This window comes from Wolffia australiana, chromosome 14, assembly GCF_029677425.1.
Source record: "Wolffia australiana isolate 7733 chromosome 14, ASM2967742v1".
NCBI lineage: Eukaryota > Viridiplantae > Streptophyta > Magnoliopsida > Alismatales > Araceae > Wolffia > Wolffia australiana.
Genome location: NC_135848.1, coordinates 1,580,590 through 1,603,988, shown reverse-complemented (window position 1 = coordinate 1,603,988; position 23,399 = coordinate 1,580,590). Strand labels below are relative to the sequence as shown.

General features: G+C 39.4%; 1 protein-coding gene across 1 annotated transcript; it reads right to left on the bottom strand.

Annotated features, from left to right (window-relative positions):
• Positions 1–1,845: 1,845 nt before the first annotated feature.
• APP1 (aminopeptidase P1) lies at positions 1,846–9,999 on the bottom strand. Its single transcript, XM_078585914.1, has 17 exons — positions 9,841–9,999; positions 9,710–9,773; positions 9,497–9,636; positions 9,146–9,430; positions 8,938–9,060; positions 7,112–7,426; positions 6,433–6,519; positions 6,078–6,145; positions 5,195–5,255; positions 4,818–4,952; positions 4,653–4,733; positions 3,533–3,587; positions 3,335–3,439; positions 3,176–3,247; positions 2,794–2,918; positions 2,551–2,706; positions 1,846–2,007 (listed from the first exon to the last, which is right to left on the bottom strand). Exons 1-17 carry the CDS (start codon positions 9,931–9,933, stop codon positions 1,990–1,992), a joined length of 1,983 nt encoding a protein of 660 aa, XP_078442040.1. The 5' UTR covers positions 9,934–9,999; the 3' UTR covers positions 1,846–1,989.
• Positions 10,000–23,399: the final 13,400 nt, after the last annotated feature.

Here is a 23,399-nt window from a genome sequence, read left to right as displayed (position 1 = left end):
TTATTTCTAGCTATACTTATTTCCTGTTTTTTCATCCAAAAGACATCAAGAAATCCTTTCCCTACTTCCCTATGGCTCGACCCCATAATAAAGGTGAGAATTACAGCAATATTTTTCCTTAGGTCTGAATTAAAAAATGTCAGTCCCTAAATTTGGGGTAATCATTGATCCTGAACATTAGTGGAGATTGTGGGTGCAAGGTTCTGGGGAAGGCTCAGTACATGGATAAGGATCAGGGAATAGATTAAGTATGAAGTCTGTGAAATCACTTATCTCTTTAACTCCATTCCTTAAATTTAATTGATATTCTAAGGTATTTAAGAGTATCTTTACATATATCAGCTGATTTAAATCTCCGTTTTTTCCTAGGTAGCATAATTGAACAGGTGATAGTGAAGCTCAAATAGATTTTGAATAATAATGGTCCCAAGAATAATATCCAACAGCTATAAAGACTGACTTTAAATACCTATTTTTAGATACTTCCAGAGGCCGAACCGTGAACGACTTCAGAACGATCTCAGAGTGATAAAGTTAAGGGTGGAACAAGTTTCCCAAAAGGTATGTTTGATGTATTGATTTTAAAGATTGATTTTGAATCGATTAACACGCTTTGGCATCACGGAATCATGTTTTCCATGGATGAACCAAGGCATAGAACCCTACATAAGGTTCTAGTACACGTATAATGATTAGGGAGTGGACTAATCACATATAAAGTCTGTGAAATCGCTTATCTCTTTAACTCCATTCCTTAAACTTAATTGTGATTCTAAGGTATTTAAGATTATATTTATATATATCAGCTGATTATAACTCAGTTTTTTCCTAGGTAGTGTAAACTAATAGGTGATAGTGAAGCCCAAATAGGTTTTGAGTAATAATGGTCCTAAGAATTATATCCAGAAGCTATAAATACTGACTTTAAATACCTATTTTTGATCGTGCCACATGTAATGTTTTGTGGAAAAGGAACTCCCTTCACCTTCTGAATTGAAGGGCTGGAAGTTTGATCTATACATTGTTATCTTACGTGAGACTGATGGTAATCAAAGTTTTTATTCATAAAGGCAATAACCAGAAACATTCGTATTATTCTCCAATCATCATTACCTTTATCCATCTTTATTGATTCTACAGAACTTTTCAAGACCATTGGGTTGGAGTAAAACCAATATTTAATTGACAGTTTTGGATTTTCATTTACTAACCTTATGAGTTAAATTTTTTTTTTTTCAATTTCCTCCACCCACATTATAAGATGTCGTTTAATTATTTATCTGCATTGTCTCGAGTTATCAATTGATTTTTATAATTTACGGGTACATGAATTTTCCTCGAAGAAAAATACAGATTAGTGAAGAAGAGTCGGGAAAAAATAGGCGTTGTAGCAATTTCGTTGAAATAAAATTATCCTTTCTTCTATTATTTTCAAATATATTTTTTCCTTTAATGTCATTTATCGTGAATTAAAATGAGCGCAATATATTAAAGAAAGATTGTGTTTAGCCGCCATGCTCTCACTGGAGGTATATTGCATTCATCACATCCTACCACATTCTTCGTAGAAAAAAAAAACCTCTTTTTTCGTTTTTTTCCTTACGCTTTCTGTGCTTAGCTTCTTGGCAACAGAAAATTATAAGATACCTCCACGCTTGAGCAGTGTATGAAAAACTTACTATTATCTCGTCATAAAAAACTTTTTCGTTTGGTATAAAAAAATAAATACACTTAGTTTAACACATGACTAAACACTGCCTCCGAATAATTAACCTTTCATATTTAAGACATGACATGTCTCAGCATTTGAAATTCGGACATAAAAAATTAGTATACCATCCACAGTTCTCATGAAACATTATCTATAAAATAAATAAATACCATATCCCAAATAAACAAATAATACTCGGTCATTTTTAAAAATGAAATCTACTATCTTGAATGATGGGAGGGTGAAATGGATGACCATGAACTTTATTTTGACAGGTTTCATAAATTTTCATCAACCTGAATCATGAAAAGCGAACAAAGTATACATAAAGAATGAGTCAGTTTTAATTAAACTCAATCAAACCGCTATCAAGGAACTACTTGCACAGTTTTTTCTTTCCTTTCACACACGAGATAGAGTTGCACAATATATAGTAACCACATCCCAAAATAAATAAGTAAATACCACATCCACAAATAAACAAATAATACTCAGTCATGAAATCCCATATTATAATCAGTATCTCTATTTTTAAATATGAAATCTAGTATTGTGAATGATGGGGAGGGTATAATGGATGACCATGAACTTTATTTTGACGGGTTTCATAAATTTTCATCAATCTGAATCATGAAAAGCGAACAGTGTATACATAAAGAATGAGTCAGTTTTAAATAAACTTAATCAAACCGCTATCAAGGAACTACTTGTACAGTTTTTTCTTTCCTTTCACCCAAGAGATAGAGTTACGTAATACATAGTAACCCAAGATTATCCTCTTTATTTTTCTTAGGAAAGGAAAGCAGAAAAGAAATAAATTAAAAGAGGGAATATCATACCTGTAGCGGCACGGTCGCTCTCTCGAGCCACCGGTTCTCCTCGGCATTGAGATAAGGCGCAAGGATCTTGCGACACGTGGAATGATAATCGTCAACCCAGCGGATCTCATCCGGAGTCAACGCCGCCGAGTCAATTAGCTTATTCTGGAAAGGCACCTGAAGGAATCTCCCCATTGTTGACGTCAGAAATTTAGGTTAAAAAATAGAGTTGACCGCGCCTGGTCAACGAGAAGGTCAACGTACCCAGGTGATATGTTCAAATGAGAGGTATCCTTTGCCTCCAAAGTCAAAGTCTGTGGATGCTTCTTTCACTATGAGAACGTTCTCCAGTCTGATTCCGAAATTTCCATCTTCGTAATACCCAGGCTCTAAAGAAAACAATAAAAAATTACAGTAAAATAGATCATCTCAACATATTTAGGAATTTAAGCCTCACAAAACTTATAAAACATAAAATAAAAAAGGAGTAGAAGATGATCGATGCCTCTGTTTATAATAATTACAATTAGAAAATGGTTTGTTAAAAACGAGTATAAATGAAACTTTCAAGAATAGAAAATGGAATATGATTTATGGGGGGGGGGTATTAAAAGAAAATTTAAAGAAAAAGAAAATTCCCACTGACCATCTGTGACAGTCATAGATGCCTGCAGTGCAACATTTCCAGCATAGGGTCGGAAGCTGATGAGATGGGGCCCTAATTTCAAGGTAAATTGGAATGAGAGTATGAAAAAATTATTCATAAATATAGAAAATAAATTATTGGCAAATAATTCGGGAGAACCTTCGTGAACAAGGAGATAAGATCCCACGCCATGCCCTGTGCCGTGTCGGTAGTCAAGACCGCGCTTCCACAGAGGAGTTCGCGCGAGAACATCTAAAGAATGCCCTGAGACCCAAAGCGTTGGAGTTCAATAAAATATATAAAAATATGATTCAGATCGGATGTATTATCCACTTAAAGAATTTCTTATGATAGTACCAGTAGTTCCGTTGGGGAATGTGGCCACGTCCAGGGCAATATGACCCTTGAGAACCTGAAAAATTTGTTAATGGCTCTATTAATCGAGCAAAATAAATAGATTCGATCTGAATAATATTTTTATATATTTTCTTGAATGCAAAATAAAATAAAATGCAATTATGCATGCAAAATAGAAAACATAGTGGGAAAAATTTTAGAGGGAAGACTTGGGCCACCACAGATCTGAATAAATAGTATTTTGATAGGGTCTCGTACAAATCTCTAAGAGATACAAAGCCAGCAGAGAAACGGAAAGAACTTGTTCTTTTTTTTTGAAGTTCAAATGAGGCTAACTTAACTACAATATATGAGCACATATATTGTTATAACCTAACATGCGAAGCTCATGTGCTATGTTTCCCTAGACGTCAACTAGCTGTTCTAACTGCTCTTGTAATTGCCATCTATACATGTATGTTCTACTGTTATAGAAACATTGTCTTTTTTGGCTTGATATCTAAAGCATCTATCATGTCAAGAGTTTTCCCTTAGCATATCATTGCTCTCCTTCTCCATTGCGTGATCTCGTTCTGTTCAATCAATCATTTCTGGAATGGTATCAAAGCAAGGCGGACACGTCTGTTCAATCAATCATTTCTGGAATGGTATCAGAGCAAGGCGGACGGTCGATCCAGCTGGAGAAGGAGAGTGACGATATGCTTAGCACAAACTCTTGAACGGCATAGACGTTTCGGATATCAAGCCAAAAAAGACAATATTTGTATAAGAGTAGAACATACATATATAGACAGGAATTACAAGAGACGTTACAACGGCTTGTTGATATCTAGGAAAATGTAGCACGTGAGCTTCATGTGCTATGTAATAACAGATACATTTACTAATCAACGTAAAAAGTCATTACTAAAGCTTAGGATTTCTAAGAGTATTTGAAGATACCTTATTGACAAATTTATTGATAATGTTTTTTTCACATCATTATCGATGCCAGAAATTCGAAAGAGGTTTCAAAGGGCGAGAAGATTTTTGTATATCTTACACTAAGCCCTAAAACCTAAAAATGCAAGATAAATCAAAATATAATCAAAGCACGGGGTGATGAATGAAGGCACCAAACCGCAGTATAGCATGCTTTCTCGTGGGCTGAAGGTTTGCCAAAATGAACTGTTCTCGTCACATCAGTTGTTCCATCTCGGTACTACAGAAGATGGTTCTCAATCAAAAACTATACTCCAAGTAGATATTTCATCAATCGATGCGTTCAATAAATAATTCCACAAACCTGCGCTCCCGAATCAAATAGATATATGCTGTCGGGATCAAGTTCAGAACAGGTCTCCAACTGAGGTTTATAATGGATTATTGCTGCATTCGGGCCCACCCCCGAGATAGTGGGAAAGCTTAAGCCTTTAAAATGCTGCGGGACAATAGAAATGAAGCCAAACGTTCAAATCGGAACGTCATTATATATGACGTTCTGCTTCTATTATTTCTTCTTGTTTGGGAGGACAAAAGGTTTCCAAAAGTATTTTTCATCCCTCGTCTGGAAATAACAGTTAATAAGTAACGACTTTGATAAATTCTCTCATTAACTTAATTGGTTCTCTAATTTTCACACCACCAGAAATGAGACAGATAAAAAGATAAGCAAGCACTTACCTCCTGCTTTGAGCGGAATTCCTCTAGCCTATCACTTACGGACACTTCAGTCAACTTCACCCTATAAGACACACCGAGAAAGGAATAACAAAGCTTTAAACAGTTGTGGATCATTAAAAAGACGAAAAATATCTTAAAAGATAAATCCTCAGAACATGTCAACCGGTTACATTTGTATAAATTTGGAGGAAGAGGTCGTAATAAGGGAATTGCAAGGAAGATGTTTCAAACTAAAGATATAGCTACAGAAACAAAGCTGCACTGATGCTTTCGCATCCATGAAAAAGGATGGACAGAATAAAAAATACAACAGAACATTATAAGCTGACACTCCCTGCAAGGATAAGCAACACAGCCGCGTTAATTTAAAGATATTTCCAACAATAAGGAGATAGATCGCTCAATTCTGGAGAGAATTCCTATTTTTGTGCCAAGCTTCCAAATTGTTCCAAGATGAATGCAGGAATAAATGATTCACATTGGAATTTTTGTTTTGAAAGATCGCATTAGAATTGATATACTCGGATTAGAATTCTGTCTTAAGTCATGACTTTATGATATCCCATTAATTTACTCCTCGACGCCGAAAACACGCCATTTTTTAATAGAATTTTAGTAAACATATATAAAATAGACCTAATTAACTTTACACTAGCCATTCAAATCAGCAGCACCCTAGTATCAAAGATGACCTCACAATAAAGAGACGAAAATAATTGGATTAAGACTATGCCTAAATACTTGATGCAAACACAATTTTTTAATGCTCAAAATAGAAAAAAATCCATCCAGATGTTCTCTAAAAAAATGTTATATCCTTATGTTTTTGGTGTTTAGACAAACTGCAAAGAAGGAAAGCAAGTGCATGTGATAGAGGTCGTACGAGTTATTCTTTTTCTTCGCCCCCTCAGACTCAAGAAAGTAGCCGGATGCCCCATAAATTTGTTGCATCTGAAAAAACAAATCGAGATAATTATGAGGATCGCTGCTCCTAAATGAGATCCTGATAGGATCCTATGAACAAGGTCAGCCCATTAGGCCCATGAAACAGGCCCAAACCATGGAATCACAGCGCTATGAAGGCTGTAGTACCCAAGGAAAAGACGTGTTCTTGATAAGCAAGGGTCACTTGTCTTTCCTCCTGCTCTTTTGCCCCTCTCTCTCTCTCTCTCTCTCTCTCTCTCCTAGGGAGGATACCAGAGAAAGAATATGTGTACGATTTCCATGAAATTACGCACCTGATTGTCTAGCCAGCTAAGGAACTGCACGACCGCAGCACCATCCCTCTCGTGAGCTTTTCTTAAGCCAGAAAGCTCGACGTCATTCTACATGAAAATCAAGATATGCGCATAAATTTTAAATCAGATGAAAGTCTCGAAACTGCAATAAGAAGAAACATACACTTGATTATCAACTTTTTAGAAAGACATTTTCGAATCTTCCCCTTAGACTAGCAAGAACCAATCAATATCCGTGAACGATCAGCATGGAGAAACAACCGTACAGTGGAAATCTAGATAGACGACTATTAAGATAGGAAAATCAGAAATTAAATTTTGATAGTATTTCCAATATCTAAGGGGTTAAAACATGCAATCAAAACCTGTTCATCTTGAACTCTTGTCCCCCTCTACGGTTCTATCATGAGCTGCTAAAACAGTAGTCATTCTGTTGCGATACACCACCCGAATAAGTGTGGTTACATCACAAATCTGGGCTTGGCCCACATCATTTTATCTCACAGATGAACCACGCGGCTCACAATAGTATCATGTCAGTTAAGTATTTCATACACAGAAAACCTGAGGGTCATAAATAAAGAATAAAATAGATTACAAAGAGGTATTTTTTAAGCACGATAAAAACAAATCAACATGCCTACATAAGAAAGGAGCTGATCATACGTTTCATCCATACCTTGAGAGCTTTAGACAAAGATAAAGGTGACGGGAGAAGAAGAATCTTGTCTGAAGCGAACTTGGAATATAGAACAAAACAACATGAGCTGGGATCTATCCACACGGCATGCTGTTTTCTTTTTTCATCGTCATTCTCAATCAGACGAGCAGCACCAGTATGTCCCTGGTCATCACTCCCAGTTGCATTTGATTCACCAATACTGTGTCTGGTTTTGGAGTTTAGTGATTGGCCAGATGCAAGAAGAACAATATCTGACTCGACATCGCTATAGCCTCGAATTGTAATTCCATTATCAGTCAAGTGATCAACCACCTAACATCAAAATTAAAAATTACTCAATGTCAGCCTTTAGAAACCAAAATGACAAAACAAGATGCATCAGGCTTCGGTCCATCTGCCTTTTAAATGAGACATTTCCAGCAACTGACCAAGAAAACCGCAGTAAAATTATAGGCTTTCGTAATATATGCACCATAACAATTAACAAAGAAGATTAACAAGTGGTTCAAGAATTTTGCATCACTGCATTCAGTTCACAATAAAGACAGTTTATGAGTACAAGGGTTCCCCATTTCAGGACAAACTCATCCACAATGCATTGTCATCCTAGTCACTGAGAAGTGAGGATGATGATGATGATGACTTCATCGTTTTCATTGTCACCTTGGCACAGATTGACAATGAAAATGAGCTTGTCGAAGTCTTCTTATCATCCTCAACAGGGATGAGAAGCTCGCAGCAGCAAGAGCTGAGGAGAAGACTGGAGACGGGAGTCAGTAATCGGCAGGGGTAGACCAAAGATGGAACGAGGATATGACAGTGACATGATTCCTCGTCGGGTCTATGTCTACGTAAGGCCCAACAAGGGACTCAAAGGGAAGACTGGGGCCCAGATCCCTGAAGAGTTACTTAAACCGTCAAGTCCCTCTGGGTTAGGGCAAGAAGAAAGTACCCAAAGTGAGCCTATCTCTCTCTCTCTCCCCTCCCGATCCGTTCCCCTTCCTCTTCATTCAGTCGTACTCATCTCTCCCTCCGCTTGCAGGTCACTCCTAGCTGCAAGCAACGACTGTTCAGGGCGTTCCGTCGCCCCTTCGGCTCGTCCTCGCCTTCCTCCTGTCCCCGTTCTCCCTTCTCACCTCTCTTCCTTCTCATCCATCAGACATTTGAGACTCTAAGTTCAATTGAGGCATTATGTTACGTTTGGTTTATACCAGACAGCAAGCAGAGTGGATTTGTTCCTCCATCATCTTCCTCATCATCATCTTCCTATCAGATGATAGTGAGAATTTAAACATTGCCATCCTGGTTGCACATCAGTTTTTTTTTGAAAACATATGACGCGGTCACCCGAACAAATTGGTAACCACCTGACAAGTACATGGTTCAAGCCCTAGGACTCTAATACATGTATGCATTTTTCTCTTCCCTCTTCATCCCCGTCATGAGGAAAACCATGATGCTAGGAGACCTTCTACATCAGTGCCAATTACAATGACAACCTCATCATCCTCATCGTGGTCTTGGCACGGATGAACGACAATGACAATGACAAAATTTTCACCGTACTCTCTTCAATGTCACCCACAACAGTCCAAATCACAAGAAGTACCCCTCTGGAATGGGTCCCAAATTTTGAAGTGAGCATATCATGAAAGGAAAAGGTTTGAAGTTCATAAGTAAGGCATTTTAATAAAGTTAATCAGTGATCTGAGCCTCGGCACATAAATCATCGCAAGATTAGTCCATTGATCTAAAAACAACAGAGACATCATTCGGGAGTGTCGGTTGTCGCAAAAAGGGATAGATGGTTGGTAATCACAAACCTCGTTAGGCAACTTTCGCTGGTCCACATAGAGGAATGACGAATCGGCGGTTACTATGGCATATGCATGCACAACAGGGCAATAAGCTACATCATTTCCTCTGATATTATACAGCCAGGCAACCTGATTCAAACAAAAAAAAAACCCAGATAGTAAGCTACAAAGATGAAATTAATCGGAAACAAAAATTACCACTCAGCTTATGAACCTCGTCAAGAGCAGTGATCACTATAGCATATGCTTTCTCCTGGGAAAGTCTTCCCCTGAGATTCCGAATTTTCTCTGAAACTGAACGACCGGAGAATTCCAGCGGTTGAACGCTGACTGGGAGTATCTCCTCGGCCGGGCGATCTTTCCAAACTTCATCGACCAAGTCGTTGGCCAACTGGACGAGTTTCTGCCGTTTCTTGATGAAAACAGACTCCCACCTTCTTGCAGTGTCTACAGAGACACACCACGGGTTTACTCCAATGGCAGCATCACGCGGCAAATTCTGCAAATTTTTTTTTTTAAAAACAGCGAAATCTAACGTTGCTGAAATCCAGAAAACGACGCTTACATCTGATATCCAGGTCTCCACGGCCGGATCTTCCCCCGATCTCATCAGCTTCCACCGATCAGACAATTGCTTCGACGCTTGCAAGAAATATCTACCGTCCGTCCACAAATACGCTCCATTCTGTGTTACCAGCGCAAGACCTAGAACAAATGCAGCAAATCAACAAACAATACGTCCACAATCGCGGTCTTTTTCAGCAGGAAGAACACTAACCCGCGCTACCGGTGAATCCAGAAATAAAAACTCGCCGCTGATCCCTTGCAGACACGTACTCGCTCTAGAAAACACAAAATTACACGGCGAAATCGCTCCAAATGATCAAAAACGACAGATCGACGATCTACCTGATGGCTATCTTCAGAAGGCACGATGAGCGCGTCCAGAGGAGGAGATCGCGACGCCATGAGAGCTCTGAGAGCATCCAACGAGTCCTCCATCTTCTCTACTCCGTCGATCTGCTCGCAGAGCTCTCCACTCTCGTCGAACTCGAGAGCGGTTGAGAGCAGATTCAACCGTGCGATTTAAATAAATATCTCTGAAAAAGAATCGGACGTCATCCGACGGACGACGGACGGACCGCGGATGACGCAGCCCCTGCGGTGGGGCCCACAGTTTTATGTATCTATAAGAAATTAGTTGGGATGCTCTGTTGGCAGATACTTTGATCAGATTATTTTTTTAGTGGGGTTTGACCATCCAATCTTGGTATCATATTCTTTGATCTAGAAATTCGATCTGATCCGATAGTATCCGTCCCGTCCCGTCCTACGTCCCAGTCCCAGACAATTGTGTACTATACTTGAGAAACTTGTGTATAATCGAAACCTGTGCATAATAAGACACGCCAATAAAATTTTGCATGTGGCAACAGTTGGGTCCGCACGTGTAAAAAAAAGTAGTACATTTCACATATTTGATAAGATACTTTGGTCAGCTTATTTTTTAGTGGGGTTTGACCATCCAATCTTGGTATCGTATTCTTTGATCTAGAAATTTGACCTGATCTGATACCATCCATCCCGTCCCATCCTATGTCCCAGTCCCAGACAATTGTGTACTATACTTGAGAAACTTGTGTATAATCAAACCTGTGTATAATAAAACAAAACACACCAATATAAATTTGTGTGTGGCAACAGTTGGGTCCGGACGTGTCAAAATAAGTATCACATTTCACATATTTGCCTTTCGCTTTTGTTCTTTGTGGAATTGAAAATTTATATTGGTGCTCCAAAACGATCCGAAACTTGCCCTTCTTATTTAGAAATCGTAGGCCTCAACCGGGGGAGGGGGGAATGGCCGGGTGGTCAAAAGCAACATACTGTAAATCTGTTGAAGGTTTTCTATGCAGGTTCGAATCCTACCTCAGGTGACACTGAGCTAATAAAAAGGTGACTCGCACAGATAGCCAACACCTTTTCAATAATAAACCAACCAAACTGGCTGGTCAATTTCAGTGATCTCATTGACCAACAAACAGTATATGTATTATATTCATTGTATATATGGTCCATAATAACAAAAAAAGGTACATAAATGAAATAATATATAAGAAGAAAGCTATGCACCTTCTGGCTACTCTGATTCATAGATGCCATGTTTAGTTCACCAGGTATCTCAACTGATCTGATTCATACATGAAAAAATTTGAAAGATTATTTATAGTGCAGCTTTGCCCGTAAAAGAATATTAAAAATAGCAGATGGTGAAAGAATATGTATAGAAAAATTTGCTGGTGCCATCCAGTCTGATTTACAAGGTCCACGTAAAAGTAAATGATGTAACACAACAGACGTCATGATCGAATGGCTCGTGTTACACCATAGGGAGGGCGAGGGTAAACATGTCATGTAGTAGAGATGACTAAAGCAGGCGTAATGCAACTGTTGATGCAACGATGAAATCACTGAGAAGTATTAATCCGGCCCCGATGGACACCAACAACCACTAAGCTACCGATGACCTGGACGACCGGTTGAAGGCCAATGGTGGGAATACGACTATTGATGCTCGCGCATGCACCATTCAAAGCACCTACTAAGACCATACTGATAGAAACCTACTCCACTGATGTATTCCTATCTATCACTAACCATACCCCGTCGGTGGAGAAAACGTTTGGAGGCACTGAAAGAAATAATATAACGTAGAGAGGGAGTTGATGATCATACTAGTAGCAGTAGGCACGGGCCGTGTCTAATTCGGCAGTAGTGGGAGGCGAGCAACACGTAGGCGCGATGACGACGCATGTATGAGTGACGTCGCAAGTAGGCGTGGTGACGCAATTAGGCCTGACGGTAGGTGTGACGTCAAATGCAGCGATGGGCGCGGCAATGGGCACAAACAGCTAGCACGGGAAGACGCGGCAGCGGTAAGGGAAAGCAACAACAGGATGCGGTGCGGTGGAACAGCGCGATAGTGGCGTAGTGGCGTGGCGCTATCGCGACGGCAAGGCATGGAGGTGTGATGGCGACAAGGTGTGGCAGCGCAACTGAAATAGTAACGACATGGTGTAGTGGCATGGTGGTGCAGAATCACAATGCTAACAGGGCATGCGGCGTCAAGTCACGGAGGTGCGATAGATGCCAAGGTCAGCTGTGGCTGGTTGGAAGGGGGCGGCCGAGGGGCGGCCGCGTGGGCGGTCGAGGGGCAGCTGTGGAGACGGCCGCGTGGGCGACCGCGGGGCGTCTGAAGAGAGGCCAAGGGCCGATCGGGGGCGACCAAGAGGACGGTTGAGGGAGGGCCGCGGGGCTGACCGGGGGCAGCAGCCAAGTGACAGTGGCGGGGTGTGGGGGGAAGAGCGCGGGAGCGGCACAGGCAGCTGTGAAAGTGGCTAGGGTGGTTGCGGTCGCGAGCAGAGCAATGGCAGGCGGCGGCGGTTGGAGCTCCGACAAAGATGGCTGCGGTTTTCGATGACCGAAATTAGTTTTTTTTTCAAACTTCAAATTCATAGTGGCACTTTCATAAATGTGGAAAAAATAAAAAATAAAAAATAAACAATAAATACCAGAAAAATCCTTAAAACTCACATTTTCAATCTTTTCTTCTCTCCCTATCTCCTATGGGTGGCTCCACCTTTTATAGGGGCAAATATGGGCCTTCCCCCTTAGAAATAAATGGGAGAAGGCCCAATTAAAAGTAATTAGGCCCCCCAAATAAGAGAGAGAGGCCCCTAACACGCCCACACATGGGCTCACTCACACGCAAACGTGAAGGTCCATACAGTGGTCCAAACACGTGCGGACAAACAAAAAACAAGCACATGCACCCGACATACAAGGCTTACTAAACAAGGAAAATACAAGGAAAGATAACATCAAACCTTTGTGGCCCCTTGGCTTGGCCGCGTACTCCAAAGGCTGGGTCTCGTGCGTGAACCCTAGCAAGACAAACTGGTTCGACGGGGTACAACTCGCCCAAACCTAGCGCATCGTGAAGATTATGAGCTCCATGGCCATTACCGCACCACTCATAACAAAGACAAGACAAGTATGGTGAAATAAAGTGATGTAGGATGACTAGAGGAGACAAGGCAGGACAACAACGGGTGTAGAATATTGGACAACTAAGGAATGGGTAGGATAAAACCAGACCACAAATCACACGATCGATTCCGAAGAATTAAATCCGATGAAATAGTGATGGTGCAGCCCCTTTCCTTGTCGAGGGCTGAAGTACTGTCTTCAACCACCGCCTTGAAAACAAAGAAACACGTTCAATAAATCTGGATGGCGATCGCTAGAAGATTCAAAGGCCTATTCAACTAGTCGCTTGAAGATTCAAAATCCAAATCAAATACGAAGGCGGTGGATAAACACTCGAAGAATACTGGCTGAAGAATACAATCACCAAAGAGTGCAGAGAATACTGGCTGAAGAATACTGGCTGGGCACTAGAGTAGTGCGTCCTGGCAATGAGAGAGATTCTTGACGCGTGTTGGCACTGGCGATTGACATGCACTTCCACAGGATATCGCGGATCCAACTACGCGGTCAATTGGCGGGGGGTTAAGGGGGGAGTCGCCCACTTGCGGGGTTCGGGGCAGTGCCCCAAAACTTAAATGGTATGTGCGGCGGCAAGTAGCTGCGAGGGCGGCCGGGAGCACGGCTGGCGCGCACGGGCATTTGGGGGTGCGGTGGGAACATGCGGCTGGGGCGCGGTAGGCATGGGCGGCCAGGGGCGCGGGCGACCGGGTGCGCGGTGCGCGTGGGTGGTCGAGCGCGCGGTGGGCGCGGGTGGCTGGGGGCGTGGGCTGCGGGGGCGCAGAGCGGCCGCCAAGGGCGCGGCCTGCGCGGGCGGCGTTCTGCACGGGCCGTTTGCCTGTGCGGACTAGCGTCATGTGCGGGCAGCTTGTCTGCGTAGGCAGTCGGCCTACGCGAAGATGGGGGGCGGTGACAACGACGAGCGGTGGCAGCGTCGACCCGAGAGGGGAGAGAGTTAGAGCAAATCTTCCAAGAAGAATAAAACTTCAATTCTTGAAAATAGATTCACCAAGTGTATTGTGCAACATTGGCCTACATATAGGCCTTGGAGGAAAGAGAAAATACAAGAAATAAGATAAAATGGACGACGTCTTATCGTGTCACGTCAAAGGGCAGTTCTAGATCTGGTATTGACGACGTGTCATGATGCGTGATGTGTCGTGTGTAGGAGGGGACGTGAATGATGTCGGTGCGTTGACTTGGTCGTTATCAGGGTGGTTCTGCAGTTGATGTTGGCGACAAGTCATGATTTGGGACGTCTCGGATGACGGTGGTGGCGCGTTGGAAGATGGTGCGTTGACATTGGAAGAGCAAGATTACTGAACCTTTTAAAGGGCTTGACGAAGTGTAATGTAAAGTAGTGAACACTCAAAATAGTTTGAAAATGCCTATTGGGATTTGACAAAAGAACCAAAGATATATACCTGGAAAGCTAAACATGTTTCCAAGAGAAACCCAAAATACTCCCACCCTAAATATAAAACAAAACTGGAATCAATTTTTGTTCGAGGTTCCAAATATTTTCAACATTACTGGTATTTATGTAGCTATCCCAACTATTTACCTAATTATCATGAAGAATCGAGAGCTTTAGTTATAATTTGATAGAAACTCATTTTTTGTGCAATGTAATAATTAAGAAATGAGAAGAGAATACAATCTGGATAAGAGTGCTGGCCATAGAGGAAAGAAGGGCCATGATAATCAGCTTCTGACCTTTGTGAATGCATTGAGGTGTTCCTATAGTGAGAACTTCAATCCTCGTATTGTGGAAGGGTACTTGATGTAGGACAACTAAGGGATATGGGAAAATGACGACCGAAGGAGACAAAATGGGGGCGATGGATGGTGTAGGTTGGAATGGTTTGGGACGGAATGAATAAAACAGACCACAAAACTCACGATCGGTTTCGAAAACTCAAATTTGGTGAAATACGAGTGGTGCAGGCCCCTTTCCTCGTCGAGGGCGGGAGTACTGTCTTCAACCACCGCGACGATGCTAAAGCACCAAATCCAGTAATCCCAAATTCGCGATTGCGGGAAATCTCACGAAGGAAAACCTATTCCACTAGTCGGTGAAATTCCAAGGAAATCAAGACAAGTCCGACGGCAGTGGAGGGATTCTCGCGGAGCATTGGACGAAAAACACATAACACCAAAGAGTTCAGGCCTACCTCGGCACCTTAGTGCGTGAAGAGGTTGCGTGGAATTCGGGTCGTGACGAGATTGGGCGATCTGGGCGTTGTATGGCCCACTGGACGATAAGATCTGGACGTTCCAGGCGTTGAGCGGCCCTGGTTGAGAATCGACCTGGTTGATGAGCGTGCATGGGTGTTGGCGGAGTTGACGCACAATAGTAAGTGCGTGGCGACGACGAACGCTGATACCGACGGGTACCGCGCGCGCATGATATCGGTGGTGACCGGCGTGCACGGCTGCATGGACGGCCGGGAAGACGATCCATGTGGGCGGTGCTGGCGCCTGCGTGGGCTGGCGGGCGACAAGACTGGCGGTCCGTGTGGGCATTGCTGGCGCCCATGTGGCCTGTCGCCTACCGGCTGTTGCCTGCGCGGGCAGTTGGCGCGACTTCGCGGGCGGCCTGGAGGGTTGCCCGCGCGGGCGGGCGTGGGCGCATGCGTAGGCTGGCGGGCGGCAAGAATGACCGTCCGCGTGGACGGCGCTGGCGGCCGCGCGGCCTGCCGGCTATTCGCCTTGGGCGGGCGGCCTAGGGCGTGCAGATCAAGAAAAAGGGAGAGAAAGAGAGAAGGAAAAAGAGGAAAGAAAGAAACTAAGGAAGGAAGGAAAGGAAGGAAAGAGAGGAGGAAGAGAGGAGGAAGAGAGGGAGGGAGACCGGCGGCTGGCGATGGCGTCAACGGCGGCAGCTGCGGCGGGGTGGAGATGAGGTAGGGGAGGCTAGGGCTGTCCTCCACGAAGAGTTAAAACAAACTCAATTCTTGAATTATGACAGCCTAACTATTTCTTGAAACATTAGCCTGTACATATAGGCCTTGGAGGAAAGAGAAAATACAGTTAAAAGAAATAAAAATAAAGACGAGCGACGCGACGAGCAACGTAGTTTCGTGTCATGTCAGGGGGCAGTTCTGGATCTGCCTTTGGCAACGTGTTAGGACGCGTGAAGGGGCGTGCGTGGGTGGAGACGTGCCTAATGCTGGCATGTTGACTTGATCCGGTAACGATGGCGGCGTGTCTTCAGCGGTCGTGTTGACTTTAGATGACGGTGGAGACGCATCCGGTGTCGATGCGTTGACGTCGTCGTCACCAGTACTATGATGATAAAGTTTAAAGTTTTGCATGTACCTATGGAGAAGAGTTTGTCGAGGATGTTCCAATGATGTGAATGTAGAGTGGCCTTGTCTTGGTAACTGATAAGATGGGTAACAGTTCTTTTAGATAACACGCAACAATGAACAATGATATAGTTTCATAGAAAAGGTCACACACATTACTGATTATGGTCCTTAAAAATTTGAAGCTTAAAATAAAATAACACATAGAAATTGTTATCTAATTTTTATTTTGGTAACATACGATAAATGTTTAATTATATATGTTGCATAGAAATTATTATCTAATGTTACATCATTAAAGTGATACTTTTTGTCTTGTGTGTATAGTAAATTAGACACAATTGGTTGGTTTTTATACCTGTGATGTTACCTATATGGGGATGATCAGTTCCATAATTATTTGCTCGAGCATTCACAAAAGATGATCAGATGTAACATCATGTGTTGGACCATTGTGTACAATATGTGGTCCAGATCTTTTTGACTTGATAGAGTTATTATATATGTTTTACAATATGATTATGCAGCTGAGGGTTTCCAGCTTTCTGATCATATGGGCCTCCAGTTTTGACCATTTCTGGAAAATCATTTACACGTAGTCATGGTTTTGAGTAAAAATATAATAAAAAATATACTTGATCTGGCATTCTATCTAGAGGCTAATGCAATTTTTCATGATCGAAGGGTGGAGCTTTCAGTGATCGTGATTCTGGCAAGCGAACTGTGAGTTGACTTCTAATTCATGTTTCTTCATGTCATTATTATCGTCCTTTGTGTTCCTCGTCTGCAACTCTTGATGTTAGTCATGTACAGCTGTTTTTTAGGTGATTCTTACTTTTAATAGTTGGATAGTCTGTTGATAAATAATTGTTTCTTCATTGTATGTTGATTGTGGTTCTCTTCCCATTTATGTTTTTTCTTATTTTACTCTTCTTCTGAAATATTCTATCTTCTTACTTGCATAAGATTTCTTTAGTTCATCACTTCCTCTGTTTCCCTCCTCTCTCTGTTGTCTTTCATCTTAACTTATTGTATTGTTTGTCCACAGATCTTCATCTGTTGTGTTCTCCATGTTCTCTTTTTGTTTTCTCTTCTTCTTTTCTCCATTCTTATCATCCTATTTCTTCTTATTCTCTGCCTATATATGTTTCTAATTTGGCATGATTTTTCTTCATTTATTTTTTGTTATTTTTCTCTTTTCCGTGTCTTTAGTGCTTCATTTCTTCTATTTGCCTTTCCTTCCTGTTCTCCATGTTCTATTTCTCTCTTATCTTCATCTTCTGTTGTATTTCTATCTGTTATTCTGGTTATTTTTGTTTCTTTCTTCATCATTTTGTTTTTTCACCTTTTCATGTACTTAGTGCTTCCGTTTTTGTCCTTACCTTCTCTCCCTCGTTTCTTGTCACTTTATCTTATTTTTTCTCTCCTATTTTTTATACAATTATAGCTTTGTTTTCTTTCTATATTCAAAATTTACCTTTTTATTTACACATTCTTGATTCATTTTTTCAGTCCTTTGCTCATTCATTCTATACCATCCATCTTCCATTCTCTTAAGTTTTTCCTTATATTGTCTTTTTGTTCCTATTTTCTCCATGTCTATCTTTTGTAATATAGAATTTTGTGTTTTTTTCTTATTCATTTAATTTATTTTCTCATAGTATTCTTTAAGTTATGTATGAATAGAGGATTCTAAGTTCCTTGTATTATTTTTTATGTCATTCAAAGTATAAATAATAAAGCAATCAAAAGTGTTTTAAACATTCTATGATGGAATAAGGTTTCCTGTTCCCTAGACTATTTTCTGTAAGATTATATGTGGAATATGAACTGAATTACTATATAATGAACAACACAAAAAATTCATCTTAAGCCCCATGTGGAGTTATGGTATTTTCAACCCTTGGAAGGACAAAATTTCAGATATTATATTTTCAACATCATCGCCGAGCATAGTAAATATCGAATTAAGCTTCAACAATGGAGATACATTTAAGGTTATATCAAAAATCTATGTCAATGTGAAGAGCAAGGGGAGTCCTGTGTTATCAAACAAGTTAGTATCATAAAGTAGAATGCAATATTATACTGGCTGGAGAGAAGACTAAAGAATAACTCTTGTGTTTCATTTCTATTATGATTTGTCATGCAATTATTGTTACCAAAAAGTACTCCATATGATTTTTGTATTATATAGTGCAAGAAGATATATATGAATATTTATTTATGGCTATTTAGACAAAACATAATTGTTATATATAAGAATATGAAGAGGATCATAGGAGAAAAACTAGACAACATTTATCGAGTTCCATTCACGCTTGATGCTTGGATATTGTAAAACAAGATTGTCTTATGTAGAGTGCCAGTGTATTCATTAGAATAATTGTGGAAACTATGTCAGCATGTAGTAAACATATTTAATTGAACGGTGGGTGATAACATGCAACTAGGAGCTAAATAAGTCCTAATTTCATCGTATTTTTGGGCTTTAATGCATAAAAAACATTAATTTGTCATGCATGTTATCATGATTTTAGTTTAAAAGAATAATTTCCTTAAATTTCAAGTTAAATAATATGTTTGTTAAATAATTAGGTCAATATATACGTTTTAAACATTTTTAAAATGAATTCCAAAAGAAATTAAATGTTTAATTGACATGCTTCTATAAATAAAAAGAAAGTGAACAATAAATAAAATTCTAGAAATGACTAATTTGGTTTTTATGCATTAAGAAAATTTTTTACAATTTATTCTGAGTGTTGTTTTAATAAAAACTCTTTTTTATTGAAACTGTCCCTTATTGGGCTGGTTTAAGCGCTAAATGTCTGTTAAGTGCGCAGGGAAACTCACCGAGCGGTGTGTGAACGCATTAGAAGCCAGATCCAGAGTTCAGTGCGTGACACGCATGCACCCACGCAGGGCTGTGTGTGTCGCGCACCACATCAAGCACGATGTGCAGCACACTCCGCGCGATGTGGACCAATCACACTTGACATAATGGTGTCACGTCCATCAAACTACGTGTACCAATAGAAACGCAGATCACGATTAACCTGGCAAAGTTTTTTTCATCCCGTTTATACACACACTCTGTCGTGCGCACGACGCCGGACGGCCCACTGCATGACGTGGACCAACCGGCGTGCTCCGTGCGACCTGCGTGAAAAGTTAAAAAGACGAAGTTCTTGGAGCGGCGATAAAAGGGTGAAACAAAAAATTGGAGTGGCGTTCTTGATCTATAAGCTCAAGGAAGGAAGGCCTAGCATCCTTGAATACTCAAGAATCAACTCGGAGTGAAAGGGAGCTCAAATTGGATGAGAATTCTGACAATCTGGCGCCGAATTCCTCCCCAAATTGCAGCACTTATTTGCAGGAAATTCGGTCTTTCATTGAGCGGGATTCCTTCCAATTGATTCAAAATTGCTCCTGGTACCTCTAGGCTCTTTTTTATTTGATTTTACCCTTGATTTCGTACTTAATTTCAGCAATTTTAGAGTTACGTTCATGTTCACCATTTTTTCCCAAAATTTGATTTTAATCACTTTAATTTGTAAATTTTAGTTCAGTTAGTATTCCTTGAGTCTCAATTAACAACTTCGAATTATATTGAGCCCTTAATTCACTCAATTGAGTCTATTGTTTCTTAAATTAGCAAATCGTAGATCGCAATCATGATTTGCTAATTTAGGACATCTTTATCATTTCAAGTGAAATAAGGTGAAATAGAAAATTCAATAAAAACCTTTCTCTTGTTATTCCAAATCCATGAGAAATTTTAATAGGATTTTACAAAAAAACCATAATAAATCAATTAAGATTTACTATCTTTTCCAAAACATTTCTAGTTAACTAAATAACCCAAAAACTTAAATCAAACTGAATTAAGTTCTTGGATAAAATAAATGAGGAACATTACTGGTAGGTGTTGATTTGTGCTTATTGATTTAAACAATTTAATACAAAGTAATGCTAAAATTCTAAGAATCTAAGATCAAATCAACACATAGCCGATCGAGTTAGGAGATTATTTAGCAATTCCTATCAAGAATTGCTAACTAACCATAAATTTGATGCTTATTGATAAAAGAATTTAAATATCATTTAATTGAGATCATTGTATTGAAATGGTATAAGGTTGAATACATCTTATAGGCATTGATATCATTTGAGTAAAAAGGACGTCATCTGTCCAAGTAAGAGTTCTTAAACCTACGCTGATTGAAATTGAATTTCTCTATCGCCTCCCTAGGGTTTGACCCCTTACTCAAGCACGAAGGGACAAAAAAATTTTAGTGGTTAAGTTCAGAAAACCCTTTTAAAAAATGACATATAAACACACATTTATGAACTTATCAGTGGGGACATTGGGGACAACCTCAGCAAGAGTGTCCTTCAAACCATAAACTCATTTCAGTTCAATTCAAGAGTATATGGCATGTGTGACATGGCTCATTAGTTTAATGTTAATCCCTTATGTATTTAGGGTATCTATTTTGGTCACCGTGGGAACTACATACATTCCATAAAATAATAGGAAAATGATAAATCTTCTTAAAGAAAAAATAAATTCAGTGTACTCCACATTAAGTTTTAAGAAAAAAACAATTTTTATCTCACACATCAATCTTTTAGTCAAAGCTAAGTTGGGTAGTCTACATGTCGTAGAGGCACCATTGTCGCAAAATTATTTTTTATGACATTTAAAATGCCAGTTCTGACGATGAATAACATAAAAATTTGATAATTATAGTTCATCTACCTTGGGTAATGCTTTAGTTCAGCTCAAGAAGATAACCACTGCAATACGTCGTATGACGCAGGGTGGAGAGTTCTACGTAATACTTCATAAGAAACTTGGCCTACTAAATCATAGCAAGGTTTCATCTGACCTCCCAAAAAAGGTGGAATTGTACTTTTGTTATGCTAGTGGCCAGCTCAGTAGTGACATCTTCACCCTGTTTTGGGTTTGTAAATTCATTAGTGTAATGTGATAGAGTTCTATGTAACACTACGTTAGGAACTCGGCCTACTAAATCATAGGAAGGTTTCATTAGACCTCCCAGAAAAGGTGGAATTGTACTTTTGTTATGCTGATGGCCAGCTCAATAGTGACATCTTCACCCTGTTTTGCATTTGTACATTCAGTAGTGTAATGTGATAGAGTTCTACGTAACACTATGTAAGGAACTTGGACTACTAAATCATAGAATATTTCCTTAGATCTCCCAAAAAAGGTGGAATTTTACTTTTGTTATGCTGGTGGCCAGCTCAGTGCTGACGTCTTCACCTTGTTTTGGGTTTGTAAATTCATTAGTGTAATGCTACAGAGACAACATATGAACACATACAAAATTATACTCACTTGGAACCAGGCTTTTGCTAACGGCGCACTCACGGATCCCTTCATGAAGCTACAATTAATTTCCTACAACTACCAAAATGTGGTCATATCTTAAACGTTGAGTTTATTACATTTTCCTGGTGTCACATTGGTCAGAGCATTGTTGGGATAGTTTCTTTGCATAGTTTTCATCTTGTTAGGACACCTTGAGCCCATTTCAAAAAAGCACTTGAATTGTTAGACAAGAGTGATCAGATGCAAAAAATTGAGTTGGGGCATCAATCAGAGATTTACATCAAGGTCAAATCCTATCAAGGGGACAGAGCCATTGGGGTAGTAAACACTCATATCCTGGCTTCACAAGGGTTACAAAGGAAATCATGTCAGTCTTGGGGAAGAGTAAAATTGCAGAGGGATTCTTCTCATTATTTGTGCACAATACGACTTGGGGTTAGAAACGATTGATTAAATAATGGCATTTGAAATGTTGAAAGCGAGTAGAGGATGACATTAACATGATACCAATAAAATGCATGAAAATAGTGATGATGATCCAGGGGTTGATTATGAGTAATATTTTCCATTTGCATTATGCTGACGAACCATTTAGTTATTAGTTTTTAGTTGATATGAGAGTTGCTGAATTATGCCAAATTTTCTTTTACAGATCTATATTACAAATTGCATCTCTATCCTATATTTCCAAATCAATAAAACATTTGATTAATATGCATATAAATTTCATATCTACATAATACTTATTTTTATGAATACTTATTTCTTTGTAATGTCCTTGTGGGACCTAATTATTTCACACATGCAAAATATGGATCTTGACAGACTCCAAGAATTAACAAATCACAACAAACATTACAGAGTGTTGCAGGAGTTAATTTTAATCTTAAAAAATGGTGCTATAAATTAAGTGTAATTATGTTTAAGTATATCTTGATAAACATAAAGATCTTCGATCTCATAATTTAGTAACTTTGAATATCATACCTCCATGAGGCTGCAAACCTTGCCTATCAATATTTTTCCATGAAGCTAAGTAAACACAACAAAATATTTGAACCGTAAATTGAGTTGATCACATATATAACTTAATTATTGTGAAAACATAAAATAATTCGTATCAACACAATCATCCTGATTAGCCATTCACTAGAATTATATACTGTTGAATGTTAATAATTAAATTGTTGATTCAAAATTCTGAATCTATTATAGAATAACTTTAATGATTCATGTAATATCTTATAGTTATAAATTATCTATTAATACACTTTGGTATATATATATTTTTGTACATACACGATATTCAGTACTTTAATTAATGTGGTAAGTCAGTAGTTATAAAGTTAACTTCAATTTTATAACACTTATAGATTAATTGATTCTATGTAAGATCTTATCATTATAAAAATCTAAATATAATTTTTTATCTGTATTAAATATTCATTCATATTATGTTTAGTCTATTAAAGACAATCTTTAAGATAATTTAAATGTGTTATGTTTTCCCCCCAAATTTATGACATGCCCAGAAAATAACGCATCTCACGAATATGCCAATTAATTAAATGGGAAGTTTCTAGGAGCTATAGAGAAAGTATACATTATCTTATTAAAAGGAAATATTTCTTCTAATCTATATGCTCATATTTCAACATACTCTCATACTCTTATGTACCATATAATATTCCAAAAATATGATAATGATACAATTCTTAAAGTTAACGCTAAAAAAAAATGTCGCATCATTT